The sequence below is a fragment of the Apiospora phragmitis genome (assembly GCF_038363925.1).
Source record: "Apiospora phragmitis strain CBS 135458 chromosome Unknown utg000010l:1.0-9815664.0:1.0-9183399.0, whole genome shotgun sequence".
Taxonomy (NCBI): Eukaryota; Fungi; Ascomycota; class Sordariomycetes; order Amphisphaeriales; family Apiosporaceae; genus Apiospora; species Apiospora phragmitis.
Window position 1 is genome coordinate 6307933 of NW_027117409.1, and position 16650 is coordinate 6324582.

At 49.9% G+C, this 16650-nt stretch overlaps 5 protein-coding genes across 5 annotated transcripts; all 5 read right to left on the bottom strand.

Annotated features, from left to right (window-relative positions):
- Positions 1-40: 40 nt before the first annotated feature.
- PG994_011684 (uncharacterized protein) lies at positions 41-721 on the bottom strand (the record flags this gene model as incomplete). The annotated part of the gene is made up of 1 exon (XM_066863093.1): positions 41-721. One exon carries the CDS (start codon positions 719-721, stop codon positions 41-43), a length of 681 nt encoding a protein of 226 aa, XP_066712203.1.
- Positions 722-1871: 1150 nt separating this feature from the next.
- Positions 1872-3396, bottom strand: PG994_011685 (uncharacterized protein; the record flags this gene model as incomplete). The annotated part of the gene is made up of 6 exons (XM_066863094.1): positions 1872-2018; positions 2090-2529; positions 2612-2708; positions 2770-2937; positions 3014-3024; positions 3084-3396. 6 exons carry the CDS (start codon positions 3394-3396, stop codon positions 1872-1874), a joined length of 1176 nt encoding a protein of 391 aa, XP_066712204.1.
- Positions 3397-4549: 1153 nt separating this feature from the next.
- Positions 4550-6218, bottom strand: PG994_011686 (Catalase; the record flags this gene model as incomplete). The annotated part of the gene is made up of 4 exons (XM_066863095.1): positions 4550-4733; positions 4795-5588; positions 5645-5796; positions 5852-6218. 4 exons carry the CDS (start codon positions 6216-6218, stop codon positions 4550-4552), a joined length of 1497 nt encoding a protein of 498 aa, XP_066712205.1.
- Positions 6219-8761: 2543 nt separating this feature from the next.
- Positions 8762-11014, bottom strand: PG994_011687 (catalase-peroxidase; the record flags this gene model as incomplete). Its single annotated transcript, XM_066863096.1, has 3 exons — positions 8762-9256; positions 9300-9972; positions 10023-11014. 3 exons carry the CDS (start codon positions 11012-11014, stop codon positions 8762-8764), a joined length of 2160 nt encoding a protein of 719 aa, XP_066712206.1.
- A 3255-nt stretch (positions 11015-14269) lies between these two features.
- Positions 14270-16022, bottom strand: PG994_011688 (uncharacterized protein; the record flags this gene model as incomplete). The annotated part of the gene is made up of 3 exons (XM_066863097.1): positions 14270-14905; positions 15021-15768; positions 15832-16022. The coding sequence occupies 3 exons, from the start codon at positions 16020-16022 to the stop codon at positions 14270-14272; spliced, it is 1575 nt and encodes a 524-aa protein (XP_066712207.1).
- Positions 16023-16650: the final 628 nt, after the last annotated feature.

A 16650-nucleotide genomic window follows, 5' to 3' on the forward strand; every position in this document is an offset into this window, starting at 1 on the left:
ACGAAGACGGTGGCGATTTAGCGACACAAGACCAAGAACATCATGGGAAAGGGAGGAAAGGAACGAGGGTCTCACTTGAGGCTCTAGTAGCACCCGGCAAATCGGTAGGTGGTGAAAGAGGCTCAAACGCCATAGGCCTGTCCGCCAAGACGCCAACGACTCCTGAGCGTGTAGGGTAGGCCATGGGCCAGAGTTGCAGGGGACTGCGGGACTGCAGGTCCTGGGGCTCGGAGGCTTGGGAGATGCGAGGGGGCTGTGGTGTCCTCCAGTCTTTCGGAACCACGACGGCTCGCTGGTTAAAACACGTTTCACTCTTCAGCCCGCCGGCCTCTCCTGCAACGGCCAGCACCTCGTACAAGTACTGCAGGTCAGCTCTGTCCGACTGTGAACAGTTGCAGCGCGAAGAGTCGAATACGGGCGCAAAGATGCGACCAAAAGGTGGTGACAGAAGGGGGATGGTTTTGCGATGGTGTTTTGTTTTAGGACGCTGGTTCAACCGCTGAGCGAGGTCTGAAACGAGGCTCGTCTCAAAAGGCCGGTGATTAGTGGAGGAGAGGGCCGAGGAGAGCCAATAACAGCCTAGCAGTGCTTGGAGGCCACAACCCGCCCAAGTGCGACGAGATTGGAGAGAAGTGTCGAGGTTTCGTCCGACGTAGATGAACTTTTCCGTCGACCAGACCAGACCAGATCTTCGACCATCTGCACAGGGTAGCAGGATCATTTGACTCTTGCACGGCCAGCTACAGTATGTACATCCTGGGGGACGAGAGATGGTTGAAATGCTTAGCCTCCGGCCTAAAATCAAATGGCAGTTCCTTTATGGATCCTATTCCAGTATTATTATGGAATTGCTGCCCAATGCTTTAACGCCATGCCACCTGCTATTAATTAAACAGTCATGCTTCCCACATACCCTGTGAACGGCAAGCGATCTTTCCTCTCCAAGCCGATAGGATGCGCAGTCCGCAAAGAGAAAGAAAAAAGAAAAAGACCTCCAGCTCTTGGTCACGACCTGCCGAACCCCGCCGCCAAGAATAGGCGAATGAGCGAGCCCCGTCCTTACGCGCGATAGATTTCCTTGACGCGCCACTGTTGGATCTTGGATCTGGGGGGCGGCGTTTAGGTTAGACACCGTCCCGCGCCAGCGTACCACTTCCTTCGAGACCGCGCTTACAGATCAAAAATACCATCCGTCTTCCTCTTCAACCTATCCAGTCTACGGATGCATATGTCCGTAGTACTGGGTCTTCAGATAGGTCGCAGCTGCTGCGCTTATAGGTTTACCACGTTTCAGCCACAAAAGGTGGCTATTGGGTTAGGGACTGTCTTAGCCACGGTGGCCGACTGGTTATGGTAAATATACCGGGCGAATTTTTCGTCGTTGAGCCCCAGAAGAGCAAGGAAGATCAGGCAAGTGTACATAACAAGATAAGTGGTATATGCTGGGGATTACCGTTATACGTCCAGGGTCTAAGTATTAGATGCACCTGAAAATCTGAATCTTCCCGGAGACGGTGGAGAACTGGAGCTACAACGGCGCAACCGCATCCATTGATGATTCCGAGCCGCCCCTTCGCTTACATACACATACACGGCACTGCCGGGTTCCGAAGTCGAGGACCCAGAGCTGCTTGCCGACCGATCTTCGTTGTCACCACGGCAAGTATATCCATAAACATTGTGGCCCAAGTCCACGTTACGGTGTGATCGTGTGCTATCCGTGTACTACATTGATTTCTTACGAGTTACATGTCCACTGTAAGTCATGAAAATGTTGCAAATGCAGCCCAGCATGAATGCTCCCATCACCTGTGTGCGGGCGCCGAAGACTACTATATGCTCCCAATGTATTGCTGACGAAATGCCGTCCCTCAGAGAGACGGTATCAGGGACTGCATTCCTTGCCAGATCTCAATACCACTTGGCCGGATCTGGCTTGCAGGCAGAACGAAGCCGCTCGATCCGCCTCTGAGCTCGACAGCCCAAGCGTACGTGGTTCCGGCGACGTCTGTCATGTACTGTAACAATTTGGTCAGTCGCTCCCTTCTTCCGTCAAGGTGCGAACAGGATAATCTGCGGTATCACTTACGTCTGTGCTGCCCCCAGTCGCCGCATAGAGTGTCGAGCAAATTGGGCCGTAGGTGAATCTCGTGCCATAGGGCTTAGCAATGGCAGACTGTAATCCCGCTGCCAGAGACTCCTGCTTGGCGTCATTGCCTGATCTCTTAGAGCAGCTGTAGCCATACGGCAGAAGGATGTACTGGCCATACGAGTGGAAGTCGATGTACAGCCTGATCCCCTTACCAGCGGCAAGCTTGTCGGTAAAAGCCTTAAGGACCTTGACCTCAGGGGTATCGCCAGCAACCTGGCCTTTATAGTCCTCGGCAGAAGGGTTTGTTGATGCGCCACCGGCGACTTCCCACTTGTAAGGCCAGTTCCGGTTGATGTCTGTACCCCTGGCCGAAGTGCTTGAGCGAGGCATTCGGTTCTTCCGCCAAAGTCTGTCATTGCTTTGTGTGTAGGAAAAGCCTGTGAAACTAGTAAGACGCAAGCTCTGCTAGATTGCGAGAAGATTTGATCCGGGTTAGAACTCACCATCAGGGTTGACAACGGGGGAAGAAGTAGAAGTCGTAGCTGTTCAAGAACCCCTTGATTGTGGCATTGTTGCCATATCCGGAGACAAGCTGATAGGCAAAGTATTCCACAACCTGGTTGTCGGTCAGTGGGTCTCTGTCATATATACGGTTGGGCCATCCTCAAGATACTTACCATAGTGGCGATCCACTCCCGGGCATGGACAGTTCCATGAATATAGATGGCCGGCTTTGAGCCACTCCCGCCGCTCCCCCACAGGTGAAGGCCAGTTATCTGACGGCCCTCGTATGAAGCTCCGATCTCGAGGATCTCCGAGTTCTGCGGAAAAAGCCGACTGCAGGTCTTTGAGGAAATTCAGATGATCGCTGTAAGGGTGGTAGTTGTTGAACCACGAGTCACTGAGAGCGTTGGTGCTAACCTCTGCAAGGGCTATGTGAGAAACCGTTAACATCTCTTTTGGCTATGTTTAGGAAGACGTTGATACTGACACTTATAGCTGACCAAGGGACCCTCGGCAGCAATGGAAGCACCCAGGTCCTCATCCAGAATCTCGCTGGGCAAGTCCAGGGCCTCGAAAGCAGCGAAATCGCTGGGCGCAACAGCAACATCCATGTGGTCTGGATGGCTATACAGCTCGAGCGTCTGCGCCAAGCTGGCAATCTTGCTTTTCAGCGATGGTAGTCCTTCGGTGGCATTGACACGGAAGACCTTGAAACCATCGTAAACCACTTGCTCCGGGACCGCAGTGACAGCCGCTGAGGCCAGAGAGGCCACAGTCAGGATCGCCTCGAGAAACTTCATGCTGGGCTAAGTGTGACCTGCGATGCAAGAGAAAGCTGCGCAGAGACCTGGGAGGTCTGATACTTAAGTAGGTCAGTGTCATTGCTATGTAAAGTAGGAAGTGGCACAATAAGTTAAGCACTTTGGCTGCGTTCTAGTTCGGTGAGGAGGGATCGACCCCCAGTATCACCACGGAAGGTGGTTGGTGTGATTAGATTAGGTATAGTGAAGGCGCATATGCTATCTACTATAAATACTACCTACCGTACTTGTCTGCCCATTCTGTATCATGTATACGCGTCACCAGAAACCACATAGGCATGCAACGGTGCACAAACTCGAATACAGCAATGCAATGCAAGTCCCCATCCAATGATCCCCTCGTTTGTGATGAAGAATGGTAGACAAAGGAGGTGACTCGCCGAATATCCCACAACCTGCCCATTTGGGTAATCATCTCACACCTGGATGGCCTGGACCTGATCATAGTTGGGGTATCATAGGTCTTGGCTGCAACCCCACGATAATCAGCTTCCTAGCCGAGGAATAGCTCCGGTAGTGCCAATGAACTTATTAGTTAGTGGTATTGGTCTCTTTGCGTCGCAGATATTGCGACGATCTGTATTCGCTTCTCGGTATACCCACCCTCGGCAAGTGGTTGAAATCTATACGACGACCAGATTTTATGAATTATACTGGTCATACACCTATTCTTCCTAAGGGTCTGGGTGTCATTGAGTGGTCAACACATATTCCTACGTATGCCAGTAAAGGGGGTGGCTCTCCATTGAGGGGTATAGGATATGGCAGTTGCAATTGGCCAGTCATGACCTCACGCGCACGTCAGGGAGAAAAGACCATAGAAATCCCGCCTTCCTAACTTATACCTGGAACCTACCTACGAATGCTAGTGACGGGATGACATGTCGGGGTCCTGAAGTCACACGGAATTCGATGCAGATGCTTCTGGATCACCCTTGCAGCACAACGATCGTCAGGTACAGTGATCGTAGTACTCCACCACTATCCTTCCTTACCTGACTCCACTACGAGCATATTGCGAAGCACGCGGCAACGAACACCATAGGCCCCGTAATCTGGTTCATTACTTCATTCAGGTGCGGTGTGTCGTAAAAACTATCTATGGAGAAAGCCTCCTCGCCCTACGCGCTGACTACAATCTGGGTACGCTCTTCTCGGTGGCGGACTCAATGGCAGATCCAAGTTCTTGGTTGACGCGCGAGAACATTTGATAGGTCCGGCGGCGGGTGTCAACATGGGCGTTGCACAAGTGGCCGGCGACGTTGTTGATGTAGTTCTCCTGTTGGCCAGCGGTTCTCCCGAGAACCTTCCATAATCTGCAAACCCGATTAGATAAGTCGTCTAGCCGCGCAACAGCCAGTGTTAAATGCCACTTACCCGTTAGCTTGTTCATAGTCGTGGGGCTTCATCTCGTCAAAGAGTGCTGTGACGGCCTCGCCCGCCCACTTCTCGTGGGGGTTGGTCGGGCTGACAGGCTTGTACGTCAAGGGCCGATAGCTGCTGGGGTAGTTGGGGTTGGCCCCGTAGTTGCCATTCACAGACATGGCACCGTCACGCTGGTAGGGACTGAACGCTTTCAGGGGGGCATTGACCGGGATCTGCTGGTAATTGACACCCAACCTGTGTCGGTGCGTGTCAGGGTAGGAGAAGAGACGAGACTGGAGGACGGGGTCGGCCGATGGTTCCACGCCTGGCACCAGGTGGCTCGGGGAGAAAGCAACCTGCTCGATCTCGGCGAAATAGTTCTCGACGTTTCGGTTGAGCGTCATCTTGCCAAATCGTCGTAGAGGAACCTCGCCCTGCGGCCAGACCTTGGTAAGGTCAAAGATATTCCACTTGAACTTCTCGGCTTGCTCCGGGGTCAAGACCTGGACGTATACGGTCCAGCTGGGATGTTCGCCCCGCTGAATGGCCTCGAAGAGATCTTGGGTCGAGAAGTCCGGGTTTTCCGATGCCATTCTGCCAGCTTCCTCGTTCGTCATGGTCTTGCTGCCCTGGTCCGTTTTCAGGTGGATCTGGACGTATACAAAGGAGCCATCCGGCTTGACGAACTTATGGGTATGTCCGCTGTAGCCGTTCATGAAGCGATACGAGTAAGGAGTACCTCGATCCGAGAAAAGGTGCATGACCTGGTGAATTGACTCGGGATGGGTGCTGAGATAGTCCCAGAACTAGCGGGAGAAGCCTGTCAGTGGTATATGTTGGAAAATAGTTGTTCTTCACTCACCATGGTAGCATCCTTCAAATTGGTCTGGGGATTGCGCTTTTGAGTGTGGATGAACAGCGGGAAGTTGGTCGGGTCGCGCAGGAAGAAGACGGGCGTGTTATTGTACACCCAGTCCCAGTTTCCCTCCTCGGTATAGAACTTGACTGCAAAGCCTATTGTACCGCCTATCAGTTTCTTTGTTGTCCTAGGCAGTGAGGGTATACATACCTCTGGGATCCCGTGCGCTGTTGGCCGATCCCTTCTCACCGCCGACGGTCGAGAATCGCGCAACGCATGGCGTCTTCTTTCCGACGCCCGTCAACATGTCGATAGAGCAGATATCACTGATGTCGTCTGTGACCTCAAGCTCGCCATACGCGCCGGCGCCCTTGGCGTGGACGACGCGCTCGGGGATACGCTCCCGGTCGAAGTGGGCGAGAAGATCGATCAAGTGGAAGTCCTGCAGCAGCAGCGGACCCTGCGTGCCGACCCGCTGCCACTTACTTGGGTTCTCGACGGGACAGCCATTGGAAGTGGTATAGACCGGCTTCTCGCTATACTTGAAAGTAGAGGCGGGAGCACTGTTAGTAGCCATGATGACAGTTCGAGGGAACCTTGGGGTGCCAGTGTGAATATTCTCAATGTATTCAATTTGAGGAACTGAGTAGAGTACCTAGGTAGCTGCTCTTTTCAGGAAAGACTTCGCTCTTCTGGCCAGATCAAGCTGAATGAATGAAAGAATAAATAAATAAATACTTATTAAGTAAGTAAGCAACTACATGTACACCATTGAAGTCATATGCATTCAACGTACGTTGCCTCTCCTTCTAGGTTAGTGGGGTATATGGGGTATGGAGTGTGATACAAGGGCAAGAAGGGCCATGGACCAATCATAGTTGTGGTGTTTGAAAAATGTAACTGTTAGTACAACTTGAAGAGGCTAAGGGGGCTGGGTCCGGCGCATTGTCAGTACCACCACCACAGCTCTTGCGATTGCCCTCTGTGGCTCGCGTTTCTGTCAGAACCGACATCTGGCGTGGGTTCCATATCAAAGACGCAGAGTTGCGACATAAGTTAACGTATCCCACAAGCGAATGTCTCACACAAGCGAATGTCCCACTTTTATAAATTTCCTTATAGCCTTAACCTTTTTTTATATTCTTTTATATCTGAAAATATTATAACTTTAAAAAGAGAGTGATATAATTCTAGTGTTTTAAGCGCTTTAAAAAGATTTAACTTTAAGCGTATAAAAAGTTATATTAATTTATTATATTTTATTAAAAACTTTATAATATAAACGAAATAATTAATTTATACGATGCGAAATATTTACGAATTTTTAAAAGTTTTTAAATTTTAAAAAAGATACGATTATTTAATATATTATTAATTTAAATACGCGATCGTTTCTTTTTTAATTATTTAACTTATATAATATAAGACGCGTTAATATTAATTAAGCCTTTAACTTTATATAATAATAATTAAACCTCTAGACGCGTTTTAATTAAAAAATCGATTATTAAAAAAATTTATAAAAATCTCGACGCGTATCACGCATAGTTTACTTTTATATAAAATATAATTTATAAGTATAAGATTTAAAAGGAGGATATTTATAACTTTAACGAGACTAGCTTTTTTATAAGTTAAATTTCGTTTAAAATAATCGTAACCACCTTCGATTAATACGGAAAGCTTAAGGTAATATAATAAAGAAACCGGGAATAAATTATAATTATCTAAGGCGTTAAATTACACGGTTACGCTATCCCTTTATATATTATCTTTACCGAGAAAACGCACCTCTTTTTCTAGTACGAAAATAACCTATTACTAAAAGACTAGGTAATTATAATTACTAAAAATAGTTAAATCACGAATAAAAGAGGCGAGGACTAGATTCGATACTTTAATTAATATATTAAGTCTTATACGAAAAGTCGTTATCGCCTTTTAGTTTTAAACGGCTATAAAAGCTACTACTCGATAACTTTTAAGCTTTATTATAAAGAGAACTCGATTATTATACTTTATATATCTTTTTATTCGTTGTATAAGCTTTAACCTTTTAATATTAGCTGTTTTCATATATTAAAAAAAGCGTACGTGAAAGAAATTAAATGTTTTATACGGGCGCATATTATTAATATCTTAAAGGAGGACTTTTTATTAATGTTTTTAAAAGCGTTTTAAGCGATTTTTATTATTTTAAATATATAAGGAGGTTTTCGAAAAATAAGACTCGTTTTATATAATCCGAAATATATTATTTTATAATTAAATATAAAACTACGTATTTTAATACCTCCGGGGACGTTTTTCGGCTTATTTATTTCTTAAGAATTAAAAACTTTAAATAATTTAATTAAAGCTTAATCTTAAATTAAATACGGTTAAAACTATATTATATAATATTAAAATAACTTTCCGACGTTTATTTTAATTAATTTTAATTAAATCGTAAAAGTTATAACGTATATTATATATCGAGTTATTTTTTTAAAAAGTAAAAACGCGACACTTTAAAAAGTAAATAAGATGCTTAGCCGGCGCCGCCGTATAAAAAAAACGGCTATAAAATAAAAAATTATTTCGTATATAAACTAAAAAAGACTTATAGTTTTAAAAGAATATTAATAAATAATTATAAAACGAATCGCGTTAAAGGAGTAATTATATAAAAACGTTTAAAATACGCTTATAACGCTATAAAATCTACAGAAAGCCCAGGTATAATACGCGCACTTATTAAAATAATATAAAAATATTTAAAGATAAAGATTTCGATTAAATTTAATATATTAAATACGTTATAATAAAATTAACTTATATTTTATCGAAAAGGGTATAAAAGAATAAGACATTCGCTTATATAAGATATTCGCTTATGAGATACGTTATATAGAGATTTGATAATGTCTTTATATGTAGGTAATAGGTAATTACGACGACAATAACCAGGAATTAACTAGAGTCTGGAGTCAATTAGGAACGATTTGAAACGTTCCCGGAGGACTACTTTATCATTTTTGATCGAGAAGAGAATTCCATTGAAAGCTTCTTTGGCTGGCATGGCAGTCTGAAATCTGAAATGGTCAAAATCTGGGCTAATATCTCACTCCTTACTCACACCTATTTCTTCAAGTCAAAGCGATCGAGGTTCATGACCTTGTCCCAAGCTGCCACGAAGTCCTTCACAAACTTCTCACTTCCGTCCGAGCTACCATAGATTTCGGCAAGTGCGCGAAGCTCGGCATGCGATCCGAACACGAGATCGGCGCGGGTGCCCGTCCACTTCTTCTGCCCAGTCTTACGGTCAATGCCCTCGTAAATCTCCTTGTCGCTTCCTGAGGCCTTCCACGCAGTGTTCATATCGAGCAGGTTGACAAAGAAGTCGTTGGTCAGCTGACCCGGTCGGGTGGTGAAGACACCATGAGCCGAACCGTCGTAGTTGGTGTTCAGGGCTCGCATACCACCAACAAGTACTGTCATTTCAGGCGCGGTTAGGGTGAGGAGGTTGGCCCGGTCAACCAAGAACTCCTCAGTTCGGACACGGGGCACCGACTTTCCGTAGTTGCGGAACCCGTCTGCGTGTGGCTCCAGATGGCCTACCGAGGCAACATCCGTCTGTTTCCTGCGAGGCATCCATGCGACCGGGCGTGAACGGAACCTGAATGCTGTGGCCGGCATCCTGTGCCGCCTTCTCTACGGCAGCACAACCTGCCAATACAATCAGATCGGCAAGAGAGATTTTCTTCCCACTGCTGTTGAATTTACTCTGCACACCTTCAAGCGCCTTGAGAACCTCGGCCAACTGCTTGGGGTTATTGGCTTTCCAGTTGCGCTGCGGCTCGAGTCGGATACGAGCACCGTTAGCACCTCCGCGTTTGTCACTTCCGCGGAAGGTAGAAGCCGATGTCCAGGCAGTGGAGACAAACTTGGAAGGCTCGATGCCAGTGGCAAGGACTTCTTTCTTGAGGGTGGCAACGTCATTCGCGTCGACGAGCGGATGGTCGACGGCTGGGATGGGGTCTTGCCAAATCAGATCCTCTGAAGGGATCTCGGGACCAAGGTATCGGGAGCGTGGGCCCAGGTCTCGGTGCAGCAGCTTGAACCATGCACGAGCAAATACGTCCGCCAACTGGTCGGGGTTCTCGTAGAATCGACGAGAAATCTTTTCGTAAGCTGGGTCGAAGCGTAGCGACAGATCCGTGGTGAGCATGGTCGGCTTCAGTTTCTTGGAAGAGTCAAAGGCGTGGGGAACGACTTCACCAGCGTTCTTTGCAACCCACTGGTTAGCACCAGCCGGGCTCTTGGTGAGCTCCCATTCATTCTCGAACAGACTTGTGAAGTATCCATTGCCCCATTTGGTGGGAGTAGTGGTCCACGTCACCTGAGGCCACTGGTAATGGTATCAGGACCCTTTCCAGAGTTGTAGCCGTTGGCCCACCCGAGGCCTTGTTGCTCGATGGGGGCGTCTTCCGGCTCCTTGCCGACATTGTCTGAGCTGGCGGCACCGTGGGTCTTGCCAAAAGTATGGCCACCGGCAATAAGCGCCACTGTTTCCTCGTCATCCATAGCCATGCGGGCAAACGTGGTTCGGATGTCATGGGCGGCGGCAACGGGGTCTGGGTTGCCATCCGGACCCTCGGGATTCACGTAGATGAGACCCATATGAGCGGCCGCTAGCGGCTCCTCAAGCTGGCGAGGCTCGGAGTGAGACGTGTTCTTGTTCTCCGCTTTCATAGACTCATCGCCATCGACCACGCCAGAGCCTGCAACGCCCTTGACGCCGTCGGCGTATCGTGTTTCATTGCCCAACCAAGTCATCTCACGACCCCAGTAGACCGACTCGTCAGCCTCAAAGGTGTCAGGGCGACCACCAGCAAAGCCGAAGGTCTTGCAACCCATAGACTCGAGGGCAACGTTGCCGGTCAAGAGCATGAGGTCTGCCCAAGAGATCTTGTTGCCGTACTTCTGCTTGATGGGCCAGAGCAACCGACGTGCCTTATCCAGACTGACGTTGTCAGGCCAGCTGTTGAGAGGCGCGAAGCGCTGCTGGCCGTGACCACCCCCGCCTCGGCCATCGTAGACACGATAGGTGCCGGCGCTGTGCCAAGCCATGCGGATGAAGAGACCACCGTAGTGGCCAAAGTCGGCCGGCCACCAGTCCTGCGAGTCGGTCATCAAGGCATGCAGGTCCTTCTTGACAGCATTGTAGTCCAAGCTCTTGAATGCCTCGGCATAGTTGAAGTCGGTGCCCAGGGGATCGGACTTGGAGGTATTCTGGCGCAGGATGTTGAGCTTCAGCTGCTCGGGCCACCAGTCACGGTTCTTGGTGCCGCCGCCGCCAACGTTGCTCTTAATGGGGCACTGGCCAGACATGGTTTTGGAGGAGTATAGCTTGATCGAATGGATTGGTTTGTGTAGGGGGCGTACCTGTGGGTGAGGTAGGTGGTAGGAAGATAGGATTACGGAGAGAAGGGGAGGGAGGGAAAGAGAGAAGGGCAGGCGTTGGGGGGCCGAGACTAAATACATCTGGACGCTTCTACCTGCATGGAGGGAGCATTGCCCCCAAGGCCAGTCGGAACTTGTTATGATTTATGGCCGAAACAGCTAAAGAATACCCTTTCAGGCCAGAAAAGGAGGGCACAATGCGTATCAAGTAACGGACAGGTTAGGTATGGTATGGACTGGCATATGCGGGGTTGGTCCAGCGCAAACAGATGACTGACTACCTCATACATGTCCATGCAGCGAATGGGTGCGTGGCGGGATGCGGACGCGGGTTGATTCACTTTTACTGCTAGAGCCGTTTCAGTGGCGCGGGGTCGAGCTCGCCCTCTCGTTTCTGTCTCCGGCCGATTCGTGTAAGGTTCAATATGTTATTGACGATGCCTGTTTGAGCCACATGCCAAGTGTGTAAGATCTCCCAAGCTCCAATTGCGCAATACAGATGTTGATACTCGTGACAGTCTCAAGCTGATCATCCAATATTTGCATTAAAAGAGGATGGTAATGAATGGTACGGGGCTCATAGTTGGAAGTAGCCACCATGTAGATTACTTGCTCAGATTAATGACTCCCATGAAGAGGAGGGCGGCCATGGCTGGTTGCTGGCCGAGCAAAGCTTCCAAGCATCATCAATATCCCGAAGGCGAAAGGAAGCTCTCTCAGGACCAGGATCCAATGGCCCAAGGGTTGATATGGGGATTCAATAACGAACGGTGAGGTTGTCTAGACCCAACCAATAGGAATTACGGCAATTCAAGCACTCCACCGGGGCCCATTTTGACCCCGCGGGATCTCTGGAATCCCTCTCTGGGCCCCGCACTGCCAATGCGTTTCCATGGCCCAAGGGTCGCTTCGGCTTCTATGGAAACCCCTTCACATTCGCAATAGACAGACCTACAGGCTTCGGTATCAATCAATGGCTACATAAAGCTATACAAATATATATATAGAGAGAGAGAGAGAGAGGGGAATATGTCACTACGCACGGAGTCTACCTACATAAGTAGGTAGTTATTAGATGTTGAATCATCATCATAAAAGAGGATACCTAGGTATTTTCCTAGCTCCCGCGAAGGTCGGGGCGTCCTAGATTCCTAGGTTCCAACTCCATCCAGCCTTTATCGATGCCGGAATCCCCTCTCTAACCATCCAGTGCCGCGTTGTCCCGCAGTGAAAGTCGACTGATTCATATGCAATGCCTGTATGCAGCTTACGGCAGCGGTTTCGGCTGGTTTCACCAACTCGACAATTGGCGACTCGCTCGTGTGTCGTCAATGACAAGGAGACGCAGAGGGATAAATTGGGCGAGCCCGAGTTTAGCGCCACCCTCATTGACAAATCCATTATGCACCAAAGCATTTTCAAGGACAAGTGGCAGCCATTTCCGCCGGTTTACGGCTGACTTGTGCGCAGCGTAGTTGGTAGACTTCAATGTTGGAGGGTTGAGATTCGACCAATCGGCATTTGTACGTTTGTCGCATTGGGTTCCCCACATGTCGAGCCCATCTATGATCCCGAGATTCGGCCGCTGCCTTCCAGACGCGTGGCAAGGGAGTCCCTTACTACCTACATAGGCTCGGCATGGCTGCACCAACTACAATGGTAGCTTATAACGGAGATAACGTATTTGCCCACTACAGTATGGTTGAGGTTGAGGTGGGAGAGGATCATTATCCACTACGCCCGCATTCCGGAGAACCACCCGATCCTCCCCACCTGTCACCCAAGTGGACCTTGCGATAATTATATGTAGTTCTCAGTGGCATGGTTCCTTGCCAAGTCAACAAGCCGGGATACCTCGCTCTCGCTTTTAGAGCGATATGATACGCAAGGTGGCTGGACCTTCAAAGCTCTGCTTCTTCAAAAGCACGTGTTGCCCGTGATGGATAGGCCATCTCTTTATGACGTAGGCAAGATCCGAAGGGATTTTACTCCGCAGATTATTAGAATAGAATCTGGAAACCCGACTTAAACCGGGAAACCCTACTCGAAGAAAGGGGTCTTTTGATATAGATCTCATCTCAATGGAACTTCATCCTTGCATCGTCAGTTAAATACGAGAAGTGAAGGTACGAGTAAGCCACAAGATCGCTCTTTCGGCTACTTGACAGGATACAGGTGTACTGGGTTATACGCCTTGGAGTATGCCACTCTTGGGCTTCCCGGATAACTTATAAGGCCTTTCTGAGCGAGTACGAATGGAGTATAAAGGAGTGTCAAGAGAAAGCGCCAAGTTCCTCGACCCCCTGAGTGTCTTACAGTATTTCAAAGCAGATCTGAAATATAAGGGTAGTTTGTTTCATTATGGTCGTCATATCCATGGGCAAATGAGAGTTAGTCAGACCAGACCACCCTATGCAGGGCCGGAGTGTTAGTCCTGACAGGACATATACCGATATACCATTTGTAGTCAGTGTTGGCGCGTCGGCTTTTGTCCCAGTGGTATGTTCCACTATATTGTTGGGCGTGATCTGGGACTCGGGCTCGATCCCGTATCCGGCTCAGTTGATGATGCCGACCATGACGGGCTTTGTCCGGACGCTCAATGGCGCTGTGGCCAAGATAGCGCGTGCCGTTAAGCTCCGTGAATACCTACACAGTTGTTACGCCACCAAGCCCTTACTAGGCATGTTCCGTCTGGAGAGACTGCTTCGCCTTTGGGGGAGGGTTGAGGACGCAACAAAGGCGGGACGTGACGCCGTACAGAGGATTTCGGGACTTCTGGGGGCCATTCCTAACGCGGTTTGTTAAGACGTCATTGCTCCCAGTCTCGTCAGCGACTCAATAGGGGCGGGCCGAAGATGAGGTCTTTGCAAGCCCGTTGGTCAGCAAAGAGCTGCCTCGTAAAATAGATTCACATCAGATCCCTAGAGCCAAACGAATCCAATGCAAGGAAGGGCCTGGGGTTTCATACTAATACTGCTATTGAAACTACTCATTTATTTCTGTCAATTTTCCCCGTTTCTAAACAGACCACCGACAAGAGAGTGCTAGGATGCATGTTCCACTTCCTCCGCCAGGCAACTTTGTATCATACATACTGATTTAATGGTGTAATGGTTTGCCACAAGGGACCACAATCATGTCGCGCCCCTGGTAAACAATTTTCTTAACTCCACCTGCAGACTACTCTTTTCTCTTCGTCTTCAACTGCCTCCCGCCGCTGCCGCTCACCTCATCCTCTCGACCGCCATCGTCCTGGGCGTCGAGGACCTGACCCCGGATCATGTGGTCAAACTCTTCCCTCTCCACCCTCCTCGCCCTCTTCCTGCCTGCGACGCCGATGCTTGGGCTGCTATCTCTGATGTCGGCTTTAGCCCCGGGGCTCCGGGACCCGGTGGCTGTGGTCGGCCTGTAGAGGTTCAGGTACTCCTTGCTCTGGGGCGGCGGCGTACGTGACCGGGACATGATGCGCTGGAGGCCCGAGATGACGGCCTCGGCGAGCGGGGAGGACGAGCGGTGTAGGATGTTCCCGATGGGTGTTCGTGAGCGGCTGCTGCTGCGCGGGCTGCCTTCTCTGCCATCATTGCCGGTGCCCGGCTCGGAGCTTGGGGTCTGGGTTCGTCTAGACGGGGGTGGAACATGATAGCTCACAGTAGTGATGGGCCCGTGGGTATCACGACTGGCACCACCACGCGCTTGAGATAGCTGCGATGGGAGGAATAAGTCTGGGTACTGGTCGTGAGCGGTTCCTTTATGAGAGTAATATGTGGAGGGTACAGCTTCAGATACTGTCTGTGCTACAACGCGGGAAGACGGACGCTTCAGGGGCGGGGACGTTACGAAAGAGGTGCTATGTGTCGGTACCGTAAGGGATGTCTGGGCTATGTCTTCATACACCGGCACCCGTGCTTTATTTGCTGAAGTTCGGGTATACCGAGGATGCGAACGCTGAGGTGGTGTTCGAGGTCGGGGTGGAGGCGGAGATGGAGTTGTGGGACAGACAGTTCTGGGTGGTCCAGGAAGAGCGGGGAGATTTGGCAGATGCCGATGTCACGTCCTGAAAGTGGTCGTCCACTATAGAGACCGGACGGGGCTCTGCCAGGCGTTGCACCCGATGCTGGGGTGATGAGCGTTGCATCCACTTTGGAATGGGCTTTGTAGGACTAGGCTTGAAGGCCGGCTCGCCCATCGGATCGAGGATCGAAATATAGATTGTCGAGTCGAGCGGCACGACGCAGTCGCCTTGGTCACTGTCGACCGATCCGCCAGATGCAGCCCCGTCGGCCACATTGATCCTGTGGGAACGCGGCCGTGTGCGAGTACTCGAGGGCTCCTCGGAGACTCTGGCCATCTTGCTCGGCACCCTCTTGATCTGCCCCGTCACCGAGCGACCGATCGTGCCCTCTTTCCTCTCCCACCTCTTCCGGTTCAGCCCGCCATCGATCTTGTCCGTCCGCCGCAGCGCCTTCTGCACGACCGTCTTGCGGTCGAGCGAGTCCATCTCGACCTCGACGACGCAGTTGGCGCAGAGCGGGATGTCCAGGATCTCCTTCGCCCGGAAGTGCTCCACGTCCCAGATATCCCAGCCTTCCTCCCCCTCCTCTACCTCGCTTGGCTGTTGCCGCCCCTCTTCATCGTGGGGGAAAAGCTCCGCGACCCGCGTGCCCTGAGTTATCCGCCGGCTCCCGCACAATAGACAACCGTAGCAAGCGCGATGCCAAAAGCACTACCCGAGGCTGACGCACTCGTCGCCGCGGCACACAATCTCGCCGCACACCCAGCAGATGGCCAAGTCGATGATGGCGTCGTAGCACGCCTCGCAGGTGAGTCGGGCCGAGCGACCCAAGACATGTGGCGGTCCCCGCGAGAGGTGCCAGCAAAATGTGCAGGTGAAGAGGTGGGGATGAGGAGGAGTAATTCTCCGGGACTGTGGCATTGCAGGCAGCCAGGCACTAGCCGGACGGCGTGACAGGTGGTTGAGCACCCTACAGGGTTCTCTCAGCTCGGATAATAGAATAAAATCGAAGGAGTGTAAATAGTCAAGCACAAAACAGCGTTTGTACTTTGTGAATGTTGCTTGAGCTATGGAAACGAATGTTGATATGAACAGATAAATATTTATTGGTACGACTCCAGTATTACGACGGTGAACTCATATATATAGGTGACGAGGTGCTTAGGTTATTTCGATGTAAAAAAGCATGTTACTCCTCCACCTTGAAAAGACCGACTGGTCAGGAAGTCAGGAATGGTGCACCTCCTTTGGGTAGGAACGACCAGGCTGGCTAGCTGCCTGCATATAAGAGTGCCTGAATAGGTACCTACATACACAAGCTGAGAAAGGTACATCTATGTCGGGTACAGAATCTCGTCACAGCAAGCATAGCACGTAAAGCCCCTTCAAACCATACAATTCCCTGCAACTAAAGGTGAAAAAGTGGCTTAGTCGAGAGGCAGCAAACCAGCGTAGTCACCATCAGCAATTCAACATGCAGTGACAAGCTCCTTCTTTTTGGATTTTCTTTGTTTCTTGTCGGGGACAATGCTATGCTGTTACCATCTAT